This window comes from Peromyscus leucopus, chromosome 7 (assembly GCF_004664715.2).
Source record: "Peromyscus leucopus breed LL Stock chromosome 7, UCI_PerLeu_2.1, whole genome shotgun sequence".
Classification (NCBI taxonomy): Eukaryota; Metazoa; Chordata; class Mammalia; order Rodentia; family Cricetidae; genus Peromyscus; species Peromyscus leucopus.
This window is the reverse complement of record NC_051069.1, coordinates 76219911-76243323: the sequence shown is the minus strand read 5'-3', so window position 1 is coordinate 76243323 and position 23413 is coordinate 76219911. Positions and strand designations below refer to the sequence as shown.

The window sequence follows — 23413 nt, the reverse complement described above, 5'->3', positions numbered from 1 at the left end:
TAATTTGTTTCAGTTCATTAAATGGTAAATGGTCTAATTTTAAAATCCTGGTGATTTTTATGTTTTTATTTTGAAATTTTCCTATACTGTGGTTATTTCTATGCTTTTTGGTACACTCTATGATTCCCTGTCATAAATTATAGTCCTTTAGAGTCTTACAGAGACATATAAAAAAATTCCCCTACTTCAAATATGTGTTGATATAAGCCAGGCAGTGGCGGCACAGCACTCTGGAGGCAGAGGCAGGTGTTATCTCTGTGAGTTCAGGGCCAGCCTGGTCTAGAGAGGGAGTTTCAGGACAGCCAGGGCTGTTATATGGTGTTCTGTTTGTGTTCTGACAAATAAAGCTTGCCTAGAGATTAGAGGGCAGAGTTAGCCACTAGTTAACCATAGAGGCCAGGCAGTGGTGGCACACACCTTTAATCCCAGCACTTGGAAGGAGGAAACAGGAAGATCAGGAGTACAAGGCCACCCTGGGCTACAGGAGATTGAGCCAGTATAAAATAAAAACAGAGCCAGGTGGTGGTGGTGGTGGTGGTGGTGGTGGTGCATATCTTTAATCCCAGCACTAGGGAGGGTGGGGTGGAAACAGGAATATAATGCAGGTGGAGACGAGATCTCAGGCCCTTTTGGTCTGAGGATTCAGAGAGGTAAGAAGTGATTGTGGCTTCCCCTTTGCTTCTCTGATCTTTCAGCTTTATCCTGATATCTGACTCCTGGTTTTTATTGATAAGACTAATTAGGATCATGCTTCACAGGGATGTTACACAGAGAAACCCTGTCTTGAAAAACAAAACAAACAAACAAAAAAACCAAATACATGTTGGTTTAGTAAGAAGTTGTGGTAAAAGTTATTGTGCTGTATTAAAATTATCTGATTTGAGTCGGGCATAATGGCACATGCTTATAATCTCAGCACTCAGAGGTGGAGGCAGGAGGATCAGGAGTTACGCATCCCCTTCTAAAAGATGAGTTAGAAGCCAGCCTGGGCTTCAGGAGACCCTGACTCAAAAGAACAGAAAAAAGTATAAACAGTTACAGGATAACCTGGGAGCGTCCCAGACTAACTGGTATTGCGTTGTATTGTATGACGTGTTTAACGTTGTAACTTCATTTGAAGAGTTACAGCTCCTATGTCTGTACAAATGTGGGCGGATAACCATGGAACTTGAGGAATTATGCTGCATGCAGTTTATACTGTGCCCTCCCTTCGTCTGTAGCCGTAAGAAAGCAGCTGAGAGTCAAGAAGGGGACTCTGTGAGCTCCATACCCCTGAAGATGCACGCACACACCGTGACTGAAGACCTCACCCTCAGGAGCCCGTTCCCCCACAAACCGGGTGAGAGTGCGGCTTTACGCAGGACAGGGGGTGCCAGCGTGGGCGGCGGCTGTCCGGCAGCAGCTGGTATGGAAGAGCGGTTGGACAAAATGTACCTTGAGATTTTGAGGAAAAAAACAGCTGCTAACCCTTCACTATTACCTCAGGATGACAAAACGAACCAGGTAAGAAGTATATGCTTGAGTTCATGGGGCTGATGTCATCATCCGTGGGTGGCGCTTATTACCAGACCAGCCAGTCTCCCAGTTCAAAGTGCCACCCTACCATTCACTTGTTTCTTCTCTTTTATTCTCTCATACTTTAAACCCCAACCACAGGTTTCCCTCCCTCCATTCTTCCAACACCCCCTCTACATTCTCTCTCCCCCAGATGCACTTTTCTTTCATTACTCTTCAAAAAAAGAGCAAGCCTCCCAGGGATGTAACAGACACAGCATAACAAGTCACAGTAAAACTAGGCACAAACCCTCATATCAAGGCTGGACAAGGTAACCCAGTAGGAGGAAAAGGGTCCCATAAGCAGACAGATGAGTCAGAGACACCCCCAAATCTCACTGTTGGGAGTCCTACAAAAACACCCAGCTACACACCTGTACCTATATGCAGAGGACCTAGCTCGGACCCATACAGGGTCCATGATTGTCTCTTCAGTCTTTGAGCCCCTATGAGCCCTGCCTGGTTGATTCTGTGGGCCATGTCCTTGTGGTGTCCTTGGCCCCTCTGGCCCCTGCACCCTCCCCTCCCTCTGCCCTCCACAGGGTTCCCCTGGCTCAGTCTAGTGTTTGGCTCTGGGTCTCTGGATCTGCTCCCGTAGGTTCTGGACGGCACCCCTGTGATAACAGTTGAGATAGGCACTGATCTCTGAGCACAGCAATATCCGTTTCCTCATGCCTTTCTCTCCTTTCTCTTTCCTTTGAGTAACTGGTTTAAGATTTGGGTAGTTCCAGAAGCTAGTCTCTGCATTAATGTGTTGCTCACGGCTCGTCTGCCTCATAGTCTGCACCACAGGAGAGTTGGCATTTTATAGGATTGTGATTAGCAACTGTGACGAAAGGCACATTTCATTGTTCTTTCTGTTTTTATCTTTCTGCTTTATAGTTCCCATGGTTCCAGTGTTCTATTTTTACCTTCTAATTTTGTATTTGCTATAAAGCATCTAGGCGATGTGCTGTATTTCTTTTTTGTTACTGTGATAAAATACTCTAGGAAAAAAGTGACTTGGGGAAGAAAGGCTCTGTTGCCTCACAGTTCACGGTGCAGCCCGTCGTGGTGGGAAAGTCAAGGCAGCAGACATGAGAGAAGATGAGAGCGATGAATCCCAGATGCATCACAGTTCCTTTCCCCTTCTGTATAGCCCAGGGTCCCAGTCAGGGAAAGGAGAGCCTTCTCGCCAGTCAGGAGAACCTCTCACCCCAGGCTCCCCGGCCATTTCCCAACCAGACTCTGTCAGGCTGACAGTTCACTAGCCATCAGAGTATTGATATTTTCAATGTCCCTTAAATCCAAACAAAATTGAAATGACAATTTCGGTTGTCATTTCAAAATCACTTCCTCCTTGATGTATTCATTATTCTAGTAACTACACACACCTTACTTTCCAGCAAGTTTATTTTGCTTTAAAGCACTTTGTCCTAATGCTAACTTTGAAGATGGGCTTCAACCCACCGAAATTCTAATAAATTAGAGAACCTTGCTGTAGTAGTTTGTCTTTCTCAGTCCTCGATTATTTGCCAATCACAGTCTTGCCAAGTGTTAAATTTTCATTAACAACAACAGTCATTGAAGTTCATTTCCATACTAAAGAGTTTTTTCTTGTTGTATACAGACTTCCAGGACTCGGCTCAGTGCTGGGGAAGAGGGACCTGTAACCGGCAAACAAGTTCTGTATAAGAAGGTCAGAAGTGCACCTCCTCTGCTTAAGAGAAAGCCACAGAGTGGACTGTATGTTTCCACTCGGAGCTCAGGCTACGGCAAACCCAGTTCTCCGCTCCAGTTACTTTCTGCTCTTGAAAAGAAAACTTCGAAGGACAATACAAAAAGTAAAAACGTGAGGTCCATTCCCACCTCAAATCAGTTTAGGAGAAAAGGTGAGAATACATTCTTTTCAAGGTAAGAGTTTGATGCATATAGCATATTATTTCATTTCCTTTGTTTTTGTGGAGGAGAATATTAAAGAACTGGGTGTTCCGTTTAGGGTAGGAGTAGTTTAGAGCCTTTGACCTAGGGTGGTGGCGATGAAGACAGCGAAAAGTGGTTGATGAAAAGATGTGTAAAGGTAGAACTGATAATATAAAAATCTGATTGGGTCGCCGCAGTTTTGGGTCCAAGCAGCTGAAGGAATGAACTGCCACTCCCTGGGGTGAGGAAAAGTGAGGTAAATTTTTGGGCTGAGAGGAAGGAGAGATTCTGACTTGAAGATGACTATTTTGATTTACAAGTAGTGATGAAGAGAAGGCAGTTAGATTGAAAGTCTGGCATTCAAGAGGAAGTAGACTCAAAATACCATTTGAGAACTTACTAAGACCAGAAGAGGCGTTTTGTTTTGTTTTGTTTTGTTTTAAGCAGTGACACTTTCTGAGCATGAGGATGTTCTTGTTAGCTCTTTCTCTTGTTATGATATAAAACTATGGCCGAAAGCAACTTGGGGAAGGAAGAATTTGTTCTAACTTACAGGTTACAGTCCCTCGTTGTGGAAAGCCAAGGCAGGGGCTTGAAGCAGAAACCACAGATTACTGACTTGGTTGCCCTGGATTTCTCAGCTACCTTTCTTATACATCCCAGGTCTCCTGGCCTAGGGGTTGCACCACCCACAGTGGACCGACCCTTCTACTTCAATTAGCAGTCAAGAAAATGCCCCACAGACATGCCATCCACAGACCAGTCTGTTAGAGGCAATTCCTTAATTGAGGTTCCTTCTTTCCATATGACCCTTAAGTCTGTGTCTTTCGACACCTGAGGCTATGACAGGGTGACTGGAGGGTAAACCCAAACAGCAGATCCCACAGGACCCAGGGGATCTGCAAAGCTGGCAGAGTGGGGCAGGAGAACCCTGACAGGACCTTCCATCTAGGGACGTCGTATCTCCAGGGGGGTCTCTCCTGCCACTTGTTGCCCACAGGGGAGGAAACTGGACTCATGAGAACTGCTCTTCGGTTATAGCCAGCCGGTGGTCCTCAGCAGTGCAGGTCAAGTTCCCTTGCAGCACTGACTGAAAGGCAGATTGAATGGGAGTGTAGGGGAGGATGTGGGATGAAATTAGTGCTTCAAGTAATAGAACGTTCTGGAGGAAAGTTCCTGTGGAAGATGGAAGCTGGTGTAGCTGACTTGGGAAGAGGAGTTAAGAGATGCCTTGGGGGCCACCACAATAGCACTGTGGGTAAAGATGTTTGCTGCTCTAGCCTAACAACCTGAATTAATCCTGGAACCCACATGAAAGTGAAAGATAGAACCAACTCCTAAGGGTTGTCCTCTGGCCTCTACACCTCCACACACTTATACACATATTATATACACAATAATAATAATTTTAAATTTAAAAAAAAGGAGAGGCTGGAGAGATGGCTCAGCAGTTAAGAGTACTGGCCACTCTTCCAGAGGTCCTGCATTCAATTCTCATTACTCACATGGTGGCTCACAGCTTCCGTAATGGAATCCGATGTCCCCTTCTGGTGTGCAGATATACATGTATTCAAAACACATACATAAAATACACAAATGAATAAGAGTTTTTTAAAAATTTAAAAAAGAAACTTGTGGCTTTACTCTTAGTAGCTGTAGTGACTATATGTGTGCCATTAAGAAAGATTGAATGGAAGGAAAAAGAAAAGATGGTGTAGTAGATAGAAGGAAGTAGGGCAGTGACCTTGGGTTAGAAGACCTATAATGGTGCACAGTAGGACTGCATTATCGAGGAACGTGGACAATTCTGAGTTCTAGGAAATGCGGAGGCACAGGAAGAGAGCACAAGCTGGCAGTTGGCTAGATGTGGGAGGGAGGAAATCTGGATGTTCCTTCTGTTTGCTACAGTCTTCTCAGAAATCAAACGCCATGCCATTAGATAGCAGTGAAGAGGAAAGAAGGGAGGATGAGAAGTAGGCGTCCAAGAGGTTACTAAGTTGGAGGTTAGAAGGTCATTGCATGATTGGTGATGATAACGTAGATCATGCCCATGTGAGTGAGCAGCTAAGAGGGAAGGAACATTAAGGAACCAAAGGCAAGGGGTTGCCAGGGTCTGAGGATGCTGAAATCATTGCACATGAAGACAGAAGTGTCATGGTGATTGAGAAGAGATCAAGGTAAATGATGGGCTGATAGTTGAAGGCAACAATATTTTTATAAGTTAACTAATATTCTAAACATGTTTTTCCATATTTTAAAATCTTACAGTATTTGTGACTATCAGAATCTAAACACATTACTCATTTTTATACTAAAACATGCAGTGATGGACTATACCAGGCTTTTTCTTTTGAGTCACCAACCAGTTCCCAAATCATGACACAGAGACTTCGTATACTTATAAATGCTCGGCCCTAGCTTAGGCTCATTTCATGCTAGCTCTTATAACTTAACTTGTTTCTCTTCATCTACATTTTGCCTCGGAGCTTTTACCTTTCTTTCTGTATGTCCTACTCTGTGTCTCCTGGCTGGTGGCTGCCTAGCTGGCCCCAGGCATCTCCCTCTCTTTCTCTCTTGTTCTCTCCTCCTGCTTCTCCCCCAAGCCTAGATTTCTCCTTCTACTTATTCTCTCTGCATGCCAGCCCCACCTATCTCTCTCCTGCCTAGCTATTGGCTGTTCATCTTTTTTTTAGATCAATCACATCTTTACATAATTAAATAAATGCAGCAGAAACAAATGTAGCACACCTTCACATAGTTAAAGTAATATTCTGCAGCATAAACAAATGTAACACGTCTTTGCCTAGTTAAAATACTGTTCCACAACAATGGACCTTGTCTAGCTATTCTTTCACTGAACTACTTTAACCTCTCTTTAGACTGCTAAGTATGGTTTTTGTAGCTATCTCTTTATTGATACTCTGCCCAGAGTGGCTTTAGTTTTATTCAGAACTGTAATTCTTTTGGAGTGATTGTTACAGGTTGGGTTCCTTGGGAAGTAAACTAGTGTAGAGAATGCAATTCAGATCAACATTGGTTAGAATTAAAAAAAATTAAGCCCAGTTGCTTAACCAAATGAAAGTCTTTTCTCTTTGATGTTCAGAGATAGAGAGCTGAGAGATACAGCCGGAAAGGAACGAGATCCCTTCTTCCTTATTGCAAAATCTGTACAGTGTGACTACTGTCTTCTTTGTAAGAATTTTTTTTTGAAAGAGTGTGTCTATGTGGAGTTATGTGCATGTATGTGAGTACAGGTACCCATCGAAGTCAGAGGCATCAGATGCCCTGGAGTTGGAGTTACAGGTGATTGTGAGCCCCCTGGTGTGGGTTTAGGGAAGCAAATTTAGGTTCTCTGCAGGGAGAATGCATGCTCTTAACCACTGAAGCATTTATGCAGTTCCCTCTGTCTCCATTCTTACGAAATGATGTCTGTCTCCACGTTCTGTCCATGAATAACAGTAGAGCAGCCAAACCCTTAGCATTTTCTTAGAATCTCTGCCCTGAAACACCTACCGAGGAGACTTTTGCTTCCAGCATTTGACTAAAACGTGTAGCCACCCCAGTTTGCATACAATTTGGGGGGACAGTTGTGTTGAGCTGAGCACATTGCTGCCTGTGACAGAATTAGGTGTCTGCTAGTGGGAAGTGGAGGTGAGTGGCTAGCAGACTTGCTATGTGGGGCTGCCTTTTTTTCCAGTTACCTTTTATTTAGCATTTCATGTTTATATTTTCTTTTGTAAAGTAATACTGTTATGAAAAGAAAACTTGCTGATGAGTTAAAATTCAAAAATAGGAGAAAATAAGAAAAAGGAAAGGTAACAAGGAATACTGTGCAGTGCTGAGTGCTTAAATGAGGGGAGAAAATGAGTGAGTGGGTGGGTGCGTGGGGGTGGATGGGTGGGTGAGTAGAGAGTAGAAGTAGATAAATGGACTAAATGTTTTCTAAGAGTAATACCTGAAAATGCCAGATGAAACCCATTAGTTTATATACTGACCTAAAAATCAGTTTATAAGAAATGATGAGATCACACTTTATAAGTTCTTTTTATTTTTTTAACTTTTTAACTTATTTTATGTGTATGGGTATTTTTGCCATTGTTTGTGTGTGTGTGTGTGTGTGTGTGTGTGTGTGTGTGTGTGTGTGTGTGTGTGTACCATTTGCATGCCTGGAATGTGAGAAACCCAGAAGAGGGTGTTGGACCTCCCAGAACTGGAGTTATAGACGGCTGTGTGCCACCAGATGGGCACTAAGTATCAAACCTGGGTCCTCTGGAAGAACCTTCTCCCCAGCCCCTAGAAGTTCTTTTTAAATATATTAGATGTAGGTTACTTAAATCTCCAAGGAGATACACTTCATCCTTAAAAATTACATGTTCTAAGAGATCCCCTTAAGAAAATAGATTTTGATAACCTCTGAGAGATTGCTAAAGCCATAATGTTATTTCCTGGCTTTATTTTCAATTTTATGTATTGCCAAACACTTCCTTCCCTTCTAGGAAATATGAAGTAATATATTCTCCTTCCTAATATATTCTCCTTCCCCATGCCACTCAACCAGTGGTTTTACTTTTTTCAAGGTATATTTTCTCTCACAACCATATCTCTCTCAGTTTGGAGATTTAGTTCTTGCTTCTGGTTGTTAAAGACATTTTGGATGTCTGTTACTGATAGTGGCTCCACTGTGGAATTATTTTGGTTCATTTCTTTTTGATTGAATGTTATTAATGCATTGTTTCTTCAAAGAGGGCCTCAGGGTTCTAATTCTGCAGTGTTTTTCTGTTTGAATTTCATATTAAGAATTTTTCTTTCTTAGGTAAGGGGGGGGGGCAGGGGAAATACCGGGTAGAGTCTTGCGGAGGACCTGGTTCTGTTGCCAGCACCCACATGGTGGTTCCCAACTGTCTGGACCTCCGGTACCAGAGAATTCAGTGCCCCCTTCTTGTGGGCACCAGACAAAAGCACGGTGCACAATGTACGTTCCATAAACACTCCGATATATGGAGAAAAGATTAAGGAATGGAGATTCTGGTGTAAAAGGACTGGTCGGCTACACTTAGACACACAAAACCACTGTTTTTGGCTGTCTGGTCCTAACAGTCATGCGCTGGCAGGACATACCTAGCCCTTGGTCATGGTATAACCTGCCAGTGATTGGAAGGGATCATATGTTTATCTGCAATGATTAGATCTTTTTATGAATGCTCTAAGAAACTTCTTTAGAAACATACATGAAACACCCTATGTATGAAGATGACTAAAAGGAAAACTTTTATATGCCTACAAAAAAAAAGATAGAAATGAATCTTTCTATGAGGAACTATTGAATTATTTTCTTCTTTTAGCTTATCTATGTTTTCCAAATATATGATGAAGTTTTAATTTAAAAAATACATTTAACAAATCTTTAGGAAATCATTGTTAAAAAATAAAATAAAATTTGAAGTTACTTATTTACCTTTAAGGCATCTGGGTAATGTTTATGGAATGTACAGAGCCTGTCACGTTTGAACATGGGCTTTAAGATTTTACAGAATCATGTCCCCTACAATGCTTATTGCTAACTGAATAACATACTGGCCTCAGAATTTCTTCCCTCGTTAGAGTTTACAAGTTACTGTAAAAGAAGAAAATTAGACCAAATATATATTAGTCACACTCTTTTCTAATGCTAGATGATGCTATTGAATTATAACCGTACTAATTACCCTTTGAAGTCAGACTTAAGCTAACTGCTGTGGTATCCTCTGCAATGTACATTGTTCCATTGATGCTGTGATGCCCTGTCTCACACTGAGTATCAAGAGTGCTCAAGACACACTGACTCAGAACTAACAGTCTTCATACTACCAGCTGCTCTTCCTGATTCATCATGTGGGCATCCTTACTGTGACTCTCTTAAAGAATAATTTGTTTAAAAGTGGGAAAGTCTTGAAGTTACCCTGTTCCACAGTCCCCTCGCATTTATCATTATCCCCATCTGTAGATGTTGATTGTGGTGGTTGCTGGGGTGCAGTGGGTGGCTTCTGGGGTGCAGTGGGTAGCTGCTGGGGTGCAGTGGGCAGCTGCTGGGGTGCAGTGGGTGGCTGCTGGGGTGCAGTGGGCGGCTGCTGGGGTGCAGTGGGTGGCTGCTGGGGTGCAGTGGGTGGCTGCTGGGGTGCAGTGGGTGGCTTCTGGGGTACAGTGGGTGGCTGCTGGGGTGCAGTGGGTGGCTGCTGGGGTGCAGTGGGCGGCTATTGGGGTGCAGTGGGTGGCTGCTGGGGTGCAGTGGGGAGTGCAGTGGGCAGCTGCTGGAGTACAATGGGTAGCTGCTGGTACAGTGGGTGGCTGCTGGGGTGCAGTGGGTGGCTGCTGGGGTGCAGTGGGTGGCTGCTGGGGTGCAGTGGGTGGCTGCTGGGGTGCAGTGGGTGGCTGCTGGGGGGCAGTGTTGTGGTGTGGTGTCTCAGCCCATGTAATGATCTACATTTTACCTCCACATTGCCGCTGTCCTCATATTTATTGTCCATCATTGCTGAATACACATTCAACCTTCCTTTTATGATGCTTTCTTCTGTTATCTATATAATATTTAGAAATATTATCTGGAACAAAACTCATCAAGCCTGCAGCTTTGAATAAACCATCCCCCCAAAGTGAAGGTAGCCTAGCTACTCCTAAGAGGCCTGAGGATGCCACAGCTGACGCCTCTGTCCAGTTTCAGACTGTAGGTATTGAAGTTCATGTTAATAATTTTCATATCTTAAAATCATTTTAAAACTAGATTATAAATAAAGAATATATTCATTGCACACTGTTAGAAAATATGACAATTGAAGTTGATTAATGTGTACAAATGAAATAAGAGATGTCTTTCCCTTATTCACATTGCTCTTACTGGTTTCTTTGTAATAGAGCATTATTAACCATGTTGGTCCCAGGCTCTGTTTCTGTTTTTGTGTGCTAGTCTTAACCATACAACTAGGGTAATGAAGTCATGCTTCTTTTTGAAAGGAGCCTTCAGGATCCTCTGGCGGGAACAGAGAGAAAGAATTGCTAATGTTGAAAAGAGCTCAGGACGCAGAGGAAAAATGGAGGGGTGCACAGGCCCTAATTGAGCAAATTAAAATTACATTCTCAGAAAAGGAGAAGGAGCTGGAGAACACGCTGGAAAATCTGAAGAGACAGCAAGAAGAGGAGCTCTTCAAACTGAACCAAGAAAATTACATTCTTCAGGCCAAGGTACCGAACACACTGTTCTGTGATTTTCCTTCTTTTTTTTTTTTTTTTTTTTTTTTTTTGTTGTTGTTGTTGTTGTTGTTTCAAGACAGGGTTTCTCCGTGTAGTTTTGGTGCCTGTCCTGGGTCAGCCTCTATTCAAGGCTGGCCTCAAACTCACAGAGATCCACCTGGCTGTGCCTCCCAAGTGCTGGGATTAAAGGTGTGCACCACCACCGCCCAGCCTTATTTCTTAAGAGAAAAAAAAAAAAAACAATTATGTTTCCTACTAAATTCCGTGGTATCCTGGAGTCTGGAGCTGTTCAACTTGATGTATGTGCCGCATACAGTACAGACTTGGTTCTTGGTTCTCTCCAGAGTGAACTGAACCGTGGAGAAGTCAAACTTGGCCCATTTTGATGATTTTCCTGGGTCATCTGTTCTTTTAGACACAAATCAGTGAGTTCATCCTGACCTTCAGAGAAGTGAGAGTTTTAGCAAGAAGTGCAGTAGAAGGTCTAGAACCAGAGCCACCGTGTTTGTGGGTTCTTCTCTCACCAGAAAGCCACCGTGCTGGCTTGACTGTGCTCACAGCACTTCCCAGCACCCTGCTGACTTGACCGTGCTCACAGCACTTCCCAGACGGTCAGTGACGGAGGCTATCTGGGTCTGAGAACCTCTTTATTGCCCTCACTTCTTTCTTCATCTTCCTGCACAAATAAGACAATTTCTCCATTTTCTTCAAGTTAAGTAGCTTTGAAGAAACAAACAGAAAGCAGAGATGGCTGCAGCTTGGAGAAACCTCGGATCCCATCACTGGAGAAAAACTGAAACAAATCCAAAAAGAGATACAGGAACAAGAGACGCTTCTTCAAGGATATCAGCAGGTGGGGGGGTCCGTCAGCCTCTGACAACTTGGGTTTTGATCCTTTAACTATAGAAGTAAGGTATATTAAAATACTGCTGTGGTCATTCAACGTGCAGTTATAGTGAGGTAATAATTTGACTAGTGTTCTTACCCCTCACCTTTCTCCCCCTCTCCTCCTCCTTCCCTCCTGCCCTCTCTCCTCTACCCTGGAACTCACTGGTTAGCCCAGGTGGGCCTCAAGGTTGTGATCCACTTCCTAAGTGCTGGGTAGTTGCCCAATTGGCCTGCACATTTCTTATTAGCCAGATTAAAGTAGCTAAGAACATCAGTTTGGATTCAAATAAAAACCTCATTTTAAGTCTTAACTCTAACTCCTGTTGTGGAGCCATGTGCAACCCCCTCGCCCCTCTGTCTTTATGAGTAGGGATATAATAAGACAAGGGACTAGTGAAATTCAAAATAAAACAATACAAACCAGCCTCCTAACCTGGCACACAGTAGCCAATCAGAAACCATTGCATGCTATTTTAATTGCCATGTTCCTTAGAAATGAGTGTATTTCCTTAGCTTTCTACAAAGTTTATAACAGGTTTTGAGCAGTTTGTTATTATTTTCAGCATATCAGTCTGCACTCACATGCTGACGCCCCAAGGATGAACATTTTTTCTTTAGTGTAAGCTCTGTTCGTTTATAGTGGCAGGGACTTCTGGTGTGTATAAGTCTGGGCAGGTTTAAGATCTGGCATCCTCACACAGACACACATGCAAACAAAACACCCACGCACATAAAATAAAAATGGATAAATTATATTTTTAAAAAAGATGTAGCTTCCTTCTCTGCCTCCCTTCCTGTCAGATTCCTCCAGCTCCCTAAACTTCTCTTTGCAACTATAATCTGAGCTCGGCGCCATTCTTTATTGCCCAGAGAAGATTGGGAGACAGCATTTTCACACCAGTTGCTCTGAATATTTGGGCCGTAGGTGCTGCCCTCAGTTTAGTCAGAGCCATTCAGGTCCTACATGCACTGTGTCATCTTGCCATACAGGGAGGGACTTAAGATTTCACGGGCCCTAAACATGTCAGCAGTCCCCTCAAACGACAATATACAAGTTCTGTGTGTGTGTTGACATGCCATCTGCCAGGCCCTACTCCACACATGACAAGGTAATCCATAGTTCTTGTTACCACCTCAGAAGCTTTTAGTTTTCAGCAGATTCTCAATATAAAGTGAGGTCAGGAAGTCAGAGCACCTAGTCACAGGTTCATTTGTTCCATGTCTAATTACCCCACTGTTAGAAGCCAGGCTCCCGGAATCGTCCTCTACCCCTGAGTCTTTTTCCTGCTGCCCTTTCTCTCACTCTCCCACCACATAGGTGATAGGATGCTGGACTCCTTCTCCACTCTGCCTTCTGCTTTTACACTAACGCTGGACTCTTCAGTTTGGGGGAATTTTGTAACTGTTTTTCAAGGACGTGTTTTTAGCAATTTAGAAAGAGTTATGTCTAGGGAAGTTGACTTCTAAGATAATAAAAGATATGTGAAAAGGATTTTGTAAAATTAAAATTAAGGAAATTTTAAAGACCACCTAAGTGATTTATCTATTAGCATTCCATTTTATGTTATAAAGTACTGCTAACTTTTAACTAAAAATCATTTTTCTGTTTTTAAAAGGAAAATGAAAGATTGTATAATCAAGTAAAAGATCTCCAGGAACAAAATAAGAAAAACGAAGAGCGAATGTTTAAGGAAAATCAGAATTTATTTAGTGAGTTAGCCTCTTTAAAGTAAGTTCTCTTGAATATACTTACCTGTTTCTAATCATATTGCTACCACATTAACACTGTGGTTTTTTTCTTAGAAATGGAAAATACTTTTATGTGTATCTGTTTTCATTTGTATATTGATTTCCAGTCTTGTAACTGTTAGAGTGCATATTCAGAGGATTTTTCTTTTCGTGATTGATAGCTAGTATATACTCCAGTATTCTCAATATATCCACATGTGAGTTTGACATTTTAAGAAAGTGAAAGTAGAACATTTGCCTTTGTCAGTAGATAACTATTCCTTAAACAATGATTTGATTAATTGATTAATAGTACAAAAGTAAAATTAAAAGCCACACTGTCAGCTTGGCCTTAGGTTCTGTAGAAACAGAATAACTCTGGAAAGAGAAAAAGAAGTCATAATTCTAGGAAAAGAAAAAAAAAAGAAACAAGGTGAAGAAGGAGAGGGAGAGGATGCAAAGGGTATGGCCTTAGCTGGAACCTGGCTTCACACTGATGCCACCAGGGAGCTCTAGAGAATAGACCACACCACAGTTTGTGCCACTGGCTGGGATGTACCTGGGAGGGGGACTCAGAATGTCTTCAGGGTCAAAGGCTGTGGTTTAGATGAAGTTACTTGTTCAAAAGGGGCCAAAAAAAAAAAAAACCCACCTATGAGTTATTACTCTCCAGCACTCACCATAGAGCAGTGGACATCAGAGCCTGCTTACTCAAGGCAGACCCTGGTCCATCACCCTACTGTTGGAAGAACAGACCCCAAACCTACAAACATGGACATACTAGAGCACTGCCTTTCACTAGGAATGACTTCAGTGCATCATTCCACATAAATGCCCAATCGTTCAGGACGGGGCCAGAAGTTTTGGTGACCATGATTGTCAGGAATGCCAACCGTATTTATTAACAGGCTCCCTTTTTTAGATGGCTTATAACATGAAAAGTGTATCCATTAGCGTACACTGACCTTTCATGTAAAATAGAAAAATATACACCCTGTAGTAGACAGGCGTGGCAGCTCTACAGATTGGTGAACAGAGGAAAGGAAGAAAGAGAGAGAGAGAGTTTTAATGTCCCTTTTTCCTGGAAGTCAGTGTGGCCCCAAAGCCATGTGTGCTGATGGATGCTTGAAAATACATCTTACTTCAAGATGCTTCTCATAAGGATTTCTGGCAAAGATCCTGTCTGAACTGGAGATGTAGCTCAGTTGATGAGGTCTGGGTTCAGTCCCCAGTACCACACACCCTAGGCCTGGTGTGCGTGCCTGTAGTCACAGTAATCTGGAAGGAGGCTTGGAAGTTCAACGTCAACCTCAGCCATATAGTCACTTAGAGACCAGTTTGGGCTCTGTGTCAGTTATTAGCTAAATAAACATAACTTTAAAATTACTACATTTTTACTACCTGACTTCTAGAAAGAGCTACTCCAAAATCCCAAACTAAGTGAACTTCCATGATAAAATAATTCACTTAAATAATTATTTAAATAATTTATTTAGAGCATTAGGACTATATTATTTTATAGAAATTTCTTGAAAAAAATCTAAAATTTGAATCTGAGGTCTAGATATGTTTTTGGTTTTGTTGTGTATAAAGTTGGGATTTGTATGTCAGAAGCAAAGAGTCAGCAACTGTAAGACCAGGAGTACACAGAAAGCTCTAGAAAATGAGCTCCACTTCATTTTCTCTGAGAATTAGAAGCAAATGTTTTAAATTTCAATTAATTAAATACCAAAAATCTTAGTATTTCTGTTCTTCTAAAGTGAAAAGTATAAGCACTTCCCTCAAGTCTACTTCTCCTTAACATGTCCATACTTTCATCTTTAGACTAATATTTTTTCCTCCAGTGATACATATAGTGTGAGTTTATTAGGATATTTTATATTAAAAGGAGTATCTTGTTTTTTAAAGTCTTTTCATTTTAATTTTCATAATCAGAGAACAGATGCACAAGGATCGTTTCCTGTCTCAAGTAGTTGAAAATGCAGAACCCATCAAAAACCAGAGTTTTACAGATCTGCTAGCAGAATTACGGGTGGTGCAGGTAAGTTGAATAAGATTTAAACTATTGCGGTCGGTGAAGTTATCACAGAAATTCCAGTATGTGTAAAAAATTGTACTTGTAATAAATATGTAAATAAAATGTATTTTAAAAGATGTTATTTGAAAACTAAGAAGTCTCTAAGATGAGCCTTTAGTGTGCGTGTGACTTGAATGTACAGAAGCCCCGGGAACTGGTTGACATGGCTCCGCTCTGCAGTGTATCATCTCCTCAGGTGTTTACCATACAGGACCACAGCAGGGGCACTGCACTTGGGCCACAGATATAGATTATTTCAAACAGATTCCCAGGGCTGAAAAGATGGCCCAGCTGTTGGTAAAGAACATGTGACTGACTACCCTCTCAGAAAACCCAAGTTCAGTTCTCAGTACCCATTTCAGGCAGCTCACAACCATCTCTAACTCCAGTTCCAAGGGGATCCAGTGTCTCTACCATCCAAGAACACCTTCACTCATGTACACACACACATAATTAAAAATAATAAAAATAAATCTTAGAAAAATCAAATTCTTCATTGTAGTACATACACTGTGCTAAAATAGGAAAACAGTGTGGCAGTGACCGTTACCTTTAAAAGTAACTCTTCTCCTGTCTCCCAAAGTGTTCAGTGCACATCTAGACAGACTGTATTACAAATATTTATATTGCAGATACCCAGGATAAAGGTGGGAATCAGCTGTTGGTCTTAGTTCCTGGACAAACGATCTTATTCATGAAGTCCTTTCCTATGCCTGTGTCTTGAAGGGCACGGCCTGTGTTTTCTTACAGCAGTTTCAGTGTTTCGGGTTTCCTGTTGAGATCTTCGGTCCACTGAAGTTAAGTTTTTTGCAGGGTGATAGATAGCGGTCTATTTTCATTCTTCTACATGTGGACATCCAGGTTTCCCAGTACCATTTGTTGAAGACACTTTCTTCAGTGTGTATTTTTGACATCTTTGTCAAATACAAGAAAGCTCTAGTTACTTGTTTTCATATTTGGATTTTTTCTTTTGTACCATTGGTCTACCTGTCTGTCTGCTTTTGTACCAGTAACATGCTATTTCTATCACCGTGAATCTGTATGTTCTGAAATCTGCAATGGTAATCCCTCCAGTGTAGATGTAACCAACCGTCGTCATATTAAATAAGAAACACAGAACCAATGTAAAAGAGAAAGCCGAGAGGTCAGAGCTCAGAGCTAAAATCTCACCCTTCTTCCTGCGAGCTCCTAGCTTCCTGAAAGAGAGCTATTTCCTGTGTGTCTGTCCTTTCAAGTATTTTGTTCTGCCTTCTCATTGGTTGTAAACCCAAACACGTGACTGCCTCGTCACTGTCTGTATGTACAGCCCTCTAGGTCTTAAAGGCGTATGTGTCTCCAATGCTGGCTGTATCCCTGAACACACAGAGATCTATGGGATTAAAGGCGTGCACCACCACCCACCACCGCCACGCTCTGTCTATGGCTCTAATAGCTCTGACCCCTGGGCAACTTTATTTATTAACATACAATTAAAATCACATTTCAGTACAATTAGAATACCACCACACTCCAGCGTGCTCCCTTTGCTCGGGATTGCTTTGGCTATCTGGGGTCTTTTGTGGTTCCATATGAATTTTAGAACTTTTTCTCTATTTCTGTAAAGACTGAGATGGAGATTTTGATTGGGATTACATTACATCTGTAAATAGCTCTCGGTAAAATGGTCATTTTCACAATATTAATGCTACCAGCTCATGAGCAAGGGCTGTTTTTCCATTTTCCAGTGGCTGTCTCTTTCTGTAGAGGTTTAAAGTTTTCATTGTGTACACAGTGTCTCCCAAGGGAGGCAAAGTCCTATTTGCCAGGTAGAACCCCCCACCATGTACACCATACTGACACGAGGCAGCCTCTGTCTCTGTATCTATGCAAACCTAGAGCAGATTCATTATCTATTTAAGCACTGATTGGCTGAATTCAATAATACTTCAAATTCTGTAATGAAGTAGGCGCCACTAGACAGCATTTCTTTTTTTATTAATTTTTTTTCATTTATTTTACATACCAACCACAGTTGTCCCCTCCCTCCTCTCTTCCTGTCCCCTCTCCCCATCTCCTGTCCCCTCCATCCACTCCTCCGTTCAGAAAGGGGCAGGCCTCCCATGGGAGTAAACAAAGCATAGACAGCATTTCTAAGTCAAAAGTAATTAAATGAATGGTATTTGCAGAAAGATACATAGATTTTGAAAACTTGAAGTTCATTTCCTTGAAAAGACATCCATGGATCACACAGATTAAACAATGAAATGAGTCTGAGATGTCCATAAAATCCAAAATGACATGATGCTTTATGAACATATTTATTTTTTTTTATCAGACTTAACTTTAAATCATAATATAGTATAATACAGGAATTGTGAGAATTTGTAGTTTTATTACTGTGAGACATTCTTCCGCAATTTTAAGTCCAATGTATTTGTGTATGTGTGTGTGTATGTATGTATGTAGTATGTATGTATGCATGTATACACAGAGAGAGAGTGTGTGTGCATACCATGTGCTTATACCATAAAGTAAGCAGAAACTATAAGCCAATTTCATAGAAAGTGAGAAGAATCAGTACACAGATCAGGTTGTATAAAACAGAGGTTCAGGTTTGTGTGGGCGTAGAAGGGATTCCTAGGAATCTCTTCCCCAGCTGCAGACTGAACTCTGAAGTGTAGGTATGAATTTTGCAAGCCAGAGGAGTGAACATAGCCGAAGTATTGACAGTAGTATGGAGTAAAGGATACTTGGGGATTCATTTAGCTTTTATTTCAACTTTTAAATCATTCTTATTTTATGTGCATGAGTGTTTTGCCCGCATGTATGTCTATGTACCACACACATGTCTGGTACCTATGGAGGCCAGAAGAGGCCATCAGATCCCCTGGAACTGGAGTTACAGATGGTTGTGAGCCACCATGTGGGTGCTGGGAGTCAAACCTGGGTCCTCTGGAAGAGCAGCAAGTGCTCTCAACCACTGAGCCATCTCTTCAGCCTCTTAACCTTTATTTTAATGTCCAAACTTTTTATGTAAGTGTGATACAAGAGTTATCAAAATAAGCCAGGCATAGTGGCACGAAACTTTAATCTCAGCACCCAGGAGGCGGAGGCAAGTAGATAGATCTCTGAGTTGGAGACCAGCCTGATCTACCTAGTGAGTTCTAGGCCAGCCAGGGTTACATAGTGAGAATCCTCCATAAATAAATAAATAAATAAATAAATAAATAAATAAGTAAGTAAACAAGTAAATAAATAATCTGCTTTTAGGTATATAGGCAGTAAATCAGGTAATGATGGGAGTGCTAGTGAGGGAAAATTTGCATTTTCAGAGAAAGTGGTCAGGCAAGGTCTTCCTGGGGCTTCTTTGAGTAGTTCTGACAGGAAGGAGCAAGCTAACTACCTGGCAGAGGGATACCTGGCAGACCCTTTGGATAGGAGTACTCTGGGTGTCGGGGGTGTTCAGAGAACAGCAAAGAGGCTTCTGTGGCTGGAGTGAACAGATTTATAGTAGTGTGCTCAGTCATAGTCATGCCTGGGTTCTGTGACACTCCAAGTCACGGTAAGTACAGGATTGACCCTAAGAGACTGGAGGGGTGTGGCTGATCCCGCTAACTGCTGTGAAAACAGGCATAGGGGCGGAGAGGGAGAATGCTTAGATGTAAGGTTATCGCAGTGGTCCAGGCAAGGGGCTTCGGGAAGAACACATTAGGATGATAGAGCAGGGCTCCAGTATGATGCCGAGAAGACAGGAACCAGAGCCAGAGACTGCAGGAAGTTAATGGTTCGGGGGTAGAGCACCCTCTGTCCCGTTCAGATAAAATGTGACCTGATGGAATGAGAGGAGAGACTCACTCATGATTTGTTTATTGTGTTTGGAAGTAACCTACTTTTGTATTCCATCAAATATCAAGAAAGAGAAAAACCATCTGATGGAAGACATCAAAAGACTGAAGCAAGACAAACAAGCTCTGGAAGTGGACTTGGAAAAAGTGAAGAAAGAGAGGGACCAGGCCAAAGACCAGATTGCTTATGCCACAGGTGAGCACGGCTGAGACCGTTCTCTGTTCTCTGATGGATCCAATCGTGAATTCAAGTAATAGAAACTGAACGGTATCATTAAAATACTTACCCCGACGGTAACTTGAAATCTTTGATACTAGTGATATGCCCCGCCTTCAGGGCTACAACGGGTTCTCGACCACCCTAAGGAGGGAATGTAGGGACAGGAGAAACAAAGGAAAACACACCAAGTCTAGATTCTGATCAAGGTGCCATTTTATTTTTCTTCCAGAAAGGTTTATATAGTTCCTCAGGGTGGGGGGAGCAAGAAGCTGTCATCTGCATAAGGTGGGGCAAGCTAACAGGATGTTTGTATAGGATGTTTACAGGGTGAGGGGGTCAAGGGCTCTGACTCAATGTCCTGTTGCTAGGCAACCTGACTGTAAGCTGATCTAGTTCCCTGTCATATTGGGGGTCTGTATTTTTCCACTAACTAGAGATTTTGTCCTTGTCCCTGACAGTGATAAAATGATGTATACTTCTTATTTTTAACTAGAATAATTGCAATATCAAGGGGGAATCAGGCATTAACTGAATCCATAGCTTTGTGTTGAGTCATTTAGAGGCCTGTAGTCTTAGCCTGGCCGAGAGCTTCCTGAAGGCAGGGCTGAAGCCTGCTCTGAAGGATTTGCCACATGAACCCATAACCCTGCATTATTTTATAGGGATGAAAAGAAACATGGCATGGCACCCACCAGGAAAAAATGGGGGAGAAAGATAAGAATGAAAGGAATTTAAAATGCGGGAGCAGGGAGAGGAGGTTTACAAACACCAAGAGTCTTGGAGAATGGCACTGGAGCCAGGCCCAGACAGTGAGATTCGGAAGTGAAGGACTAGAGGGAGGCTCAGGGGCCACACCCTCAGCACATTGCTGGGCAGGTGCTCGGGGCGACAGAACACAGGCTGGGAAGGCCAGCGGAGTGCTGTTTGTGGGTCAGTCTTCTCTCTACAGTGTACAAAAGCTGTACAAAGAACCCATTCTCACTGCTTATGACAACACCTTGTTCCCTTCCCTTCTCTCTAAAGTAGAAGAGTGACTGTTATTCTTAAAAACTTTTTTAAAATGTCAAAAATGTTTTTCATATAAATTTGTTGTGTTAACGAAGCCACTTGTAAATGTATGCCATTTTTATTTAACTATAAACTTTCCTTATTTTTTATTATGCCTTCAATCTATTTATTTTTCCCCTGAAAGCAACTTATCTTCATATGTCAGTGGGAAACAATCACACATTTCTAGACAGCCATACAAGATTTGGATTGTGAACACAATCTCTTGTCTCCACTACTAAAGGACTGACTACACTGATGTGTAGATCATTTGTGCATGCCTCTCGCGTCTTCATAACGCTTTCATTAGATAGACATCGGCTTTTTATTTGTATTGGAATTTTGTTATTTCCATATTTTGAAAAATTACTATCAGGTTATTGAGTTATTTTATTGTGTAGGTGAAAAACTATATGAAATAAAAATCTTAGAAGAAACACATAAACAAGAAGTCAGTCGTCTGCAGAAGCGGTTACAGTGGTACGCCGAGAACCAGGAGCTTCTAGATAAAGATGCAGCTCGTCTCCGAGAGGCCAATGAAGAAGCGGAGAAGCTGAAACTCGAGGTACTTTTGCACATGAGCCTCTAGCTGCGGTGCCCCTCCCCGGTGGCTTTGCCACTGGTCCCTTACTGTTTGTTTTGTCTCCTGAACTGGAGACGAGTCCAGGGACTTGCTCCTGCTCCGCCGTGGTCCCACATGCCTAGCTCCAAACCCGTGCTCGGAACTTACAGCTGGTTTGGATTTTGATTTGAGTTTAGATGATTAGTCTTTCTAGATAGACTGTAGATAGACACCAGCTACTTATCACAGCCTGTAGGGACCACGTGGCCTGACCAGTAGGGGCCTGACTCAGCACCTCCTCTGTGACACTCCCGTGCGTGCATTGACTCCCTCCGGCCACACCCGCAGCTCCTCCAGACTCATCCCACTTGCTGCCTTGTCCTTGATTTTTCATTCTCTCCTCCTCGTCAAAACTCAAGTTTCTAATCTTAGAACTTCCTCCCCACCCCGAGCCTGCTTTTTCCTTTCACTCCATTCTGTTTGGTTGATAGCACCTGTCTCTCTGTAGAGTGATTTTCTTTACTTGTTGATTTACTTGGCTTATCAACCATCTGCCTCTACAAGCGCAAGGGTCCAGATTCTCTTGTTTGCTGGCGTCCTCTGCCCCCAGTGCTGCACCTTGGAGACACTTGGAACAAAGGGGTAGCTCAATCCATGTCTGTTACAGAGGTCATGAGTTAACATTATGTACCCCCCACCTGTGATGCTCTCCTTTTGTTGGAAATACACTTCTTGCCTCACCGCGTCCTCCCTTTGTGGACAGATTGAAAAACTGAAAACTGAGTCCGGGAGCCCAGCTGCGCAGCAGAGGTTACGCTCGAAGGAAAGAGCTCTGGATGCCAAAAGAATTCAGGATCTGGAGCGGCAGGTAAGTGTCAAAGAGGAATTTTTATTGAAGCACTTTTAATATATACAGACTGAATTATTCAGGAAATCCTTCAAGTGCCCGCAATGAAGTGTGTAACAGATTGCGTAACCCAGGGCTCACCCCTGCACAACATTAGGCTGATGCTCTCAGTCGGAAGACGGAGACCCTATTGATGAGAGATCTCTTTGCCTCTCAGCTCTAGGAAGATGGAAGCAGACATTTGGGACATTGGGTATTGAGTTTTACTCCTGCTCCTTGGGAGACTGAGGCAGTAGGTTCACCCGAACCCAGGAATTCAGGGCAATCTTAGAAACATAGCAAAATGCTTCTTTTAAGATTAGCCCATATCCTGACCAAAAAAATAGCTGCGAAGGGAGCACAGGAAGAAAGATCCTAGAATCTGGAAAATTGTCCAACACTCTGGGAAATGTTAACAAAACAAACACGGTGCACAAAGAACGTTCAGTTTCCCGACCCGCTGGCCATCAGCCTGAACCTTGCTCCCGACCGGGCATCACAAGCATTCACCTCAAGGTGGCTGTAGCAAGAAGACTTTATTACACTCTTCCTGTGGAACTTCTTAAGATGAGGAATCTTTTATTGAAGTAGTTTTGGAGGGATACAGACAATTTCCTTTTATTTTGAAAGCACCCTATGTAGCATTTCTATTCATAACTAAATATCAAAGTATGATGTTTCTAGCCTTTGATGAGGGAACAGGACTTGTGTAATCACCTCCTGGTACTTAAAGAGACGGCTATTATTTCATCACAAATCCAAGACTGTGAGGTCATCACGGAGCTGAGTGGTTTTAGCAGGAAGGAAACTAAGTAAAAATTCAACTTTGTTACTTTCGCAGGACCTTTTCTGGTTCTAAGAGGTATGGCTTTGTAATTTGGTTCGAGAGCCAAGAGAAGCCCAGGACAAAAGTGTCTTGAAGAGGGAGAGATATTTTAAAGTGAGTGTAGTGTGGTGTGGGATTGTGCTCGGATTGTCTTTGGGGCATGGAGTTTCCATTGACCCGTGTAGAAACAGCTGTCCAGAGCTGGGAGAGGACAGAGACAAAGGAATAAGTCCATTAGATGATCTCCTAAAGAGAGACCATGTCCAACTGGATGTGTAGGAGTAAGGAAATGGATGCTTAGCATGTGTGTGAGACCTCCAACGGTGGGGCTGGGGCTAGGGCGCTGGCTGGGTCATTAAAATGTTTGCTGTGGGAGCATAAAGAGGTGAGCTCAGGGGCTGGAGAGATGGCTCAGAGGTTAAGAGCACTGGCTGCTCTTCCAGAGGTCCTGAGTTCAATTCCCAACAACCACATGGTGGCTCACAACCATCTATAATGAGATCTGGTGCCCTCTTCTGGCCTGCAGGCATACATGTAGGCAGAATACTGTATATATAATAAACAAATAAACCTTTAGTTCAATCCTTAGGGCCTCCAGAGACAGCTGGGCACGGTAGCATACAGCTGTCATCCCAGCAAAGGAGGAAGCAGAAACAGAGGAGCCCTGGGTGTACT

General features: G+C 42.6%; 1 protein-coding gene across 2 annotated transcripts in view; it reads left to right on the top strand.

The window, feature by feature from the left end:
- Window positions 1–23413, top strand: part of Cep162 (centrosomal protein 162) — a 69993-nt gene that overhangs the window by 26711 nt on the left and 19869 nt on the right. For both annotated transcript variants that reach the window (XM_028875537.2, XM_037207825.1), the window contains exons 12-21: window positions 1221–1503; window positions 3164–3425; window positions 10026–10156; window positions 10444–10671; window positions 11393–11533; window positions 13185–13297; window positions 15232–15337; window positions 19267–19393; window positions 20866–21029; window positions 21790–21894. In XM_028875537.2, coding sequence (XP_028731370.1) covers window positions 1221–1503; window positions 3164–3425; window positions 10026–10156; window positions 10444–10671; window positions 11393–11533; window positions 13185–13297; window positions 15232–15337; window positions 19267–19393; window positions 20866–21029; window positions 21790–21894 — 1660 coding nt within the window. The remainder of the gene's footprint in view (window positions 1–1220; window positions 1504–3163; window positions 3426–10025; window positions 10157–10443; window positions 10672–11392; window positions 11534–13184; window positions 13298–15231; window positions 15338–19266; window positions 19394–20865; window positions 21030–21789; window positions 21895–23413) is intronic.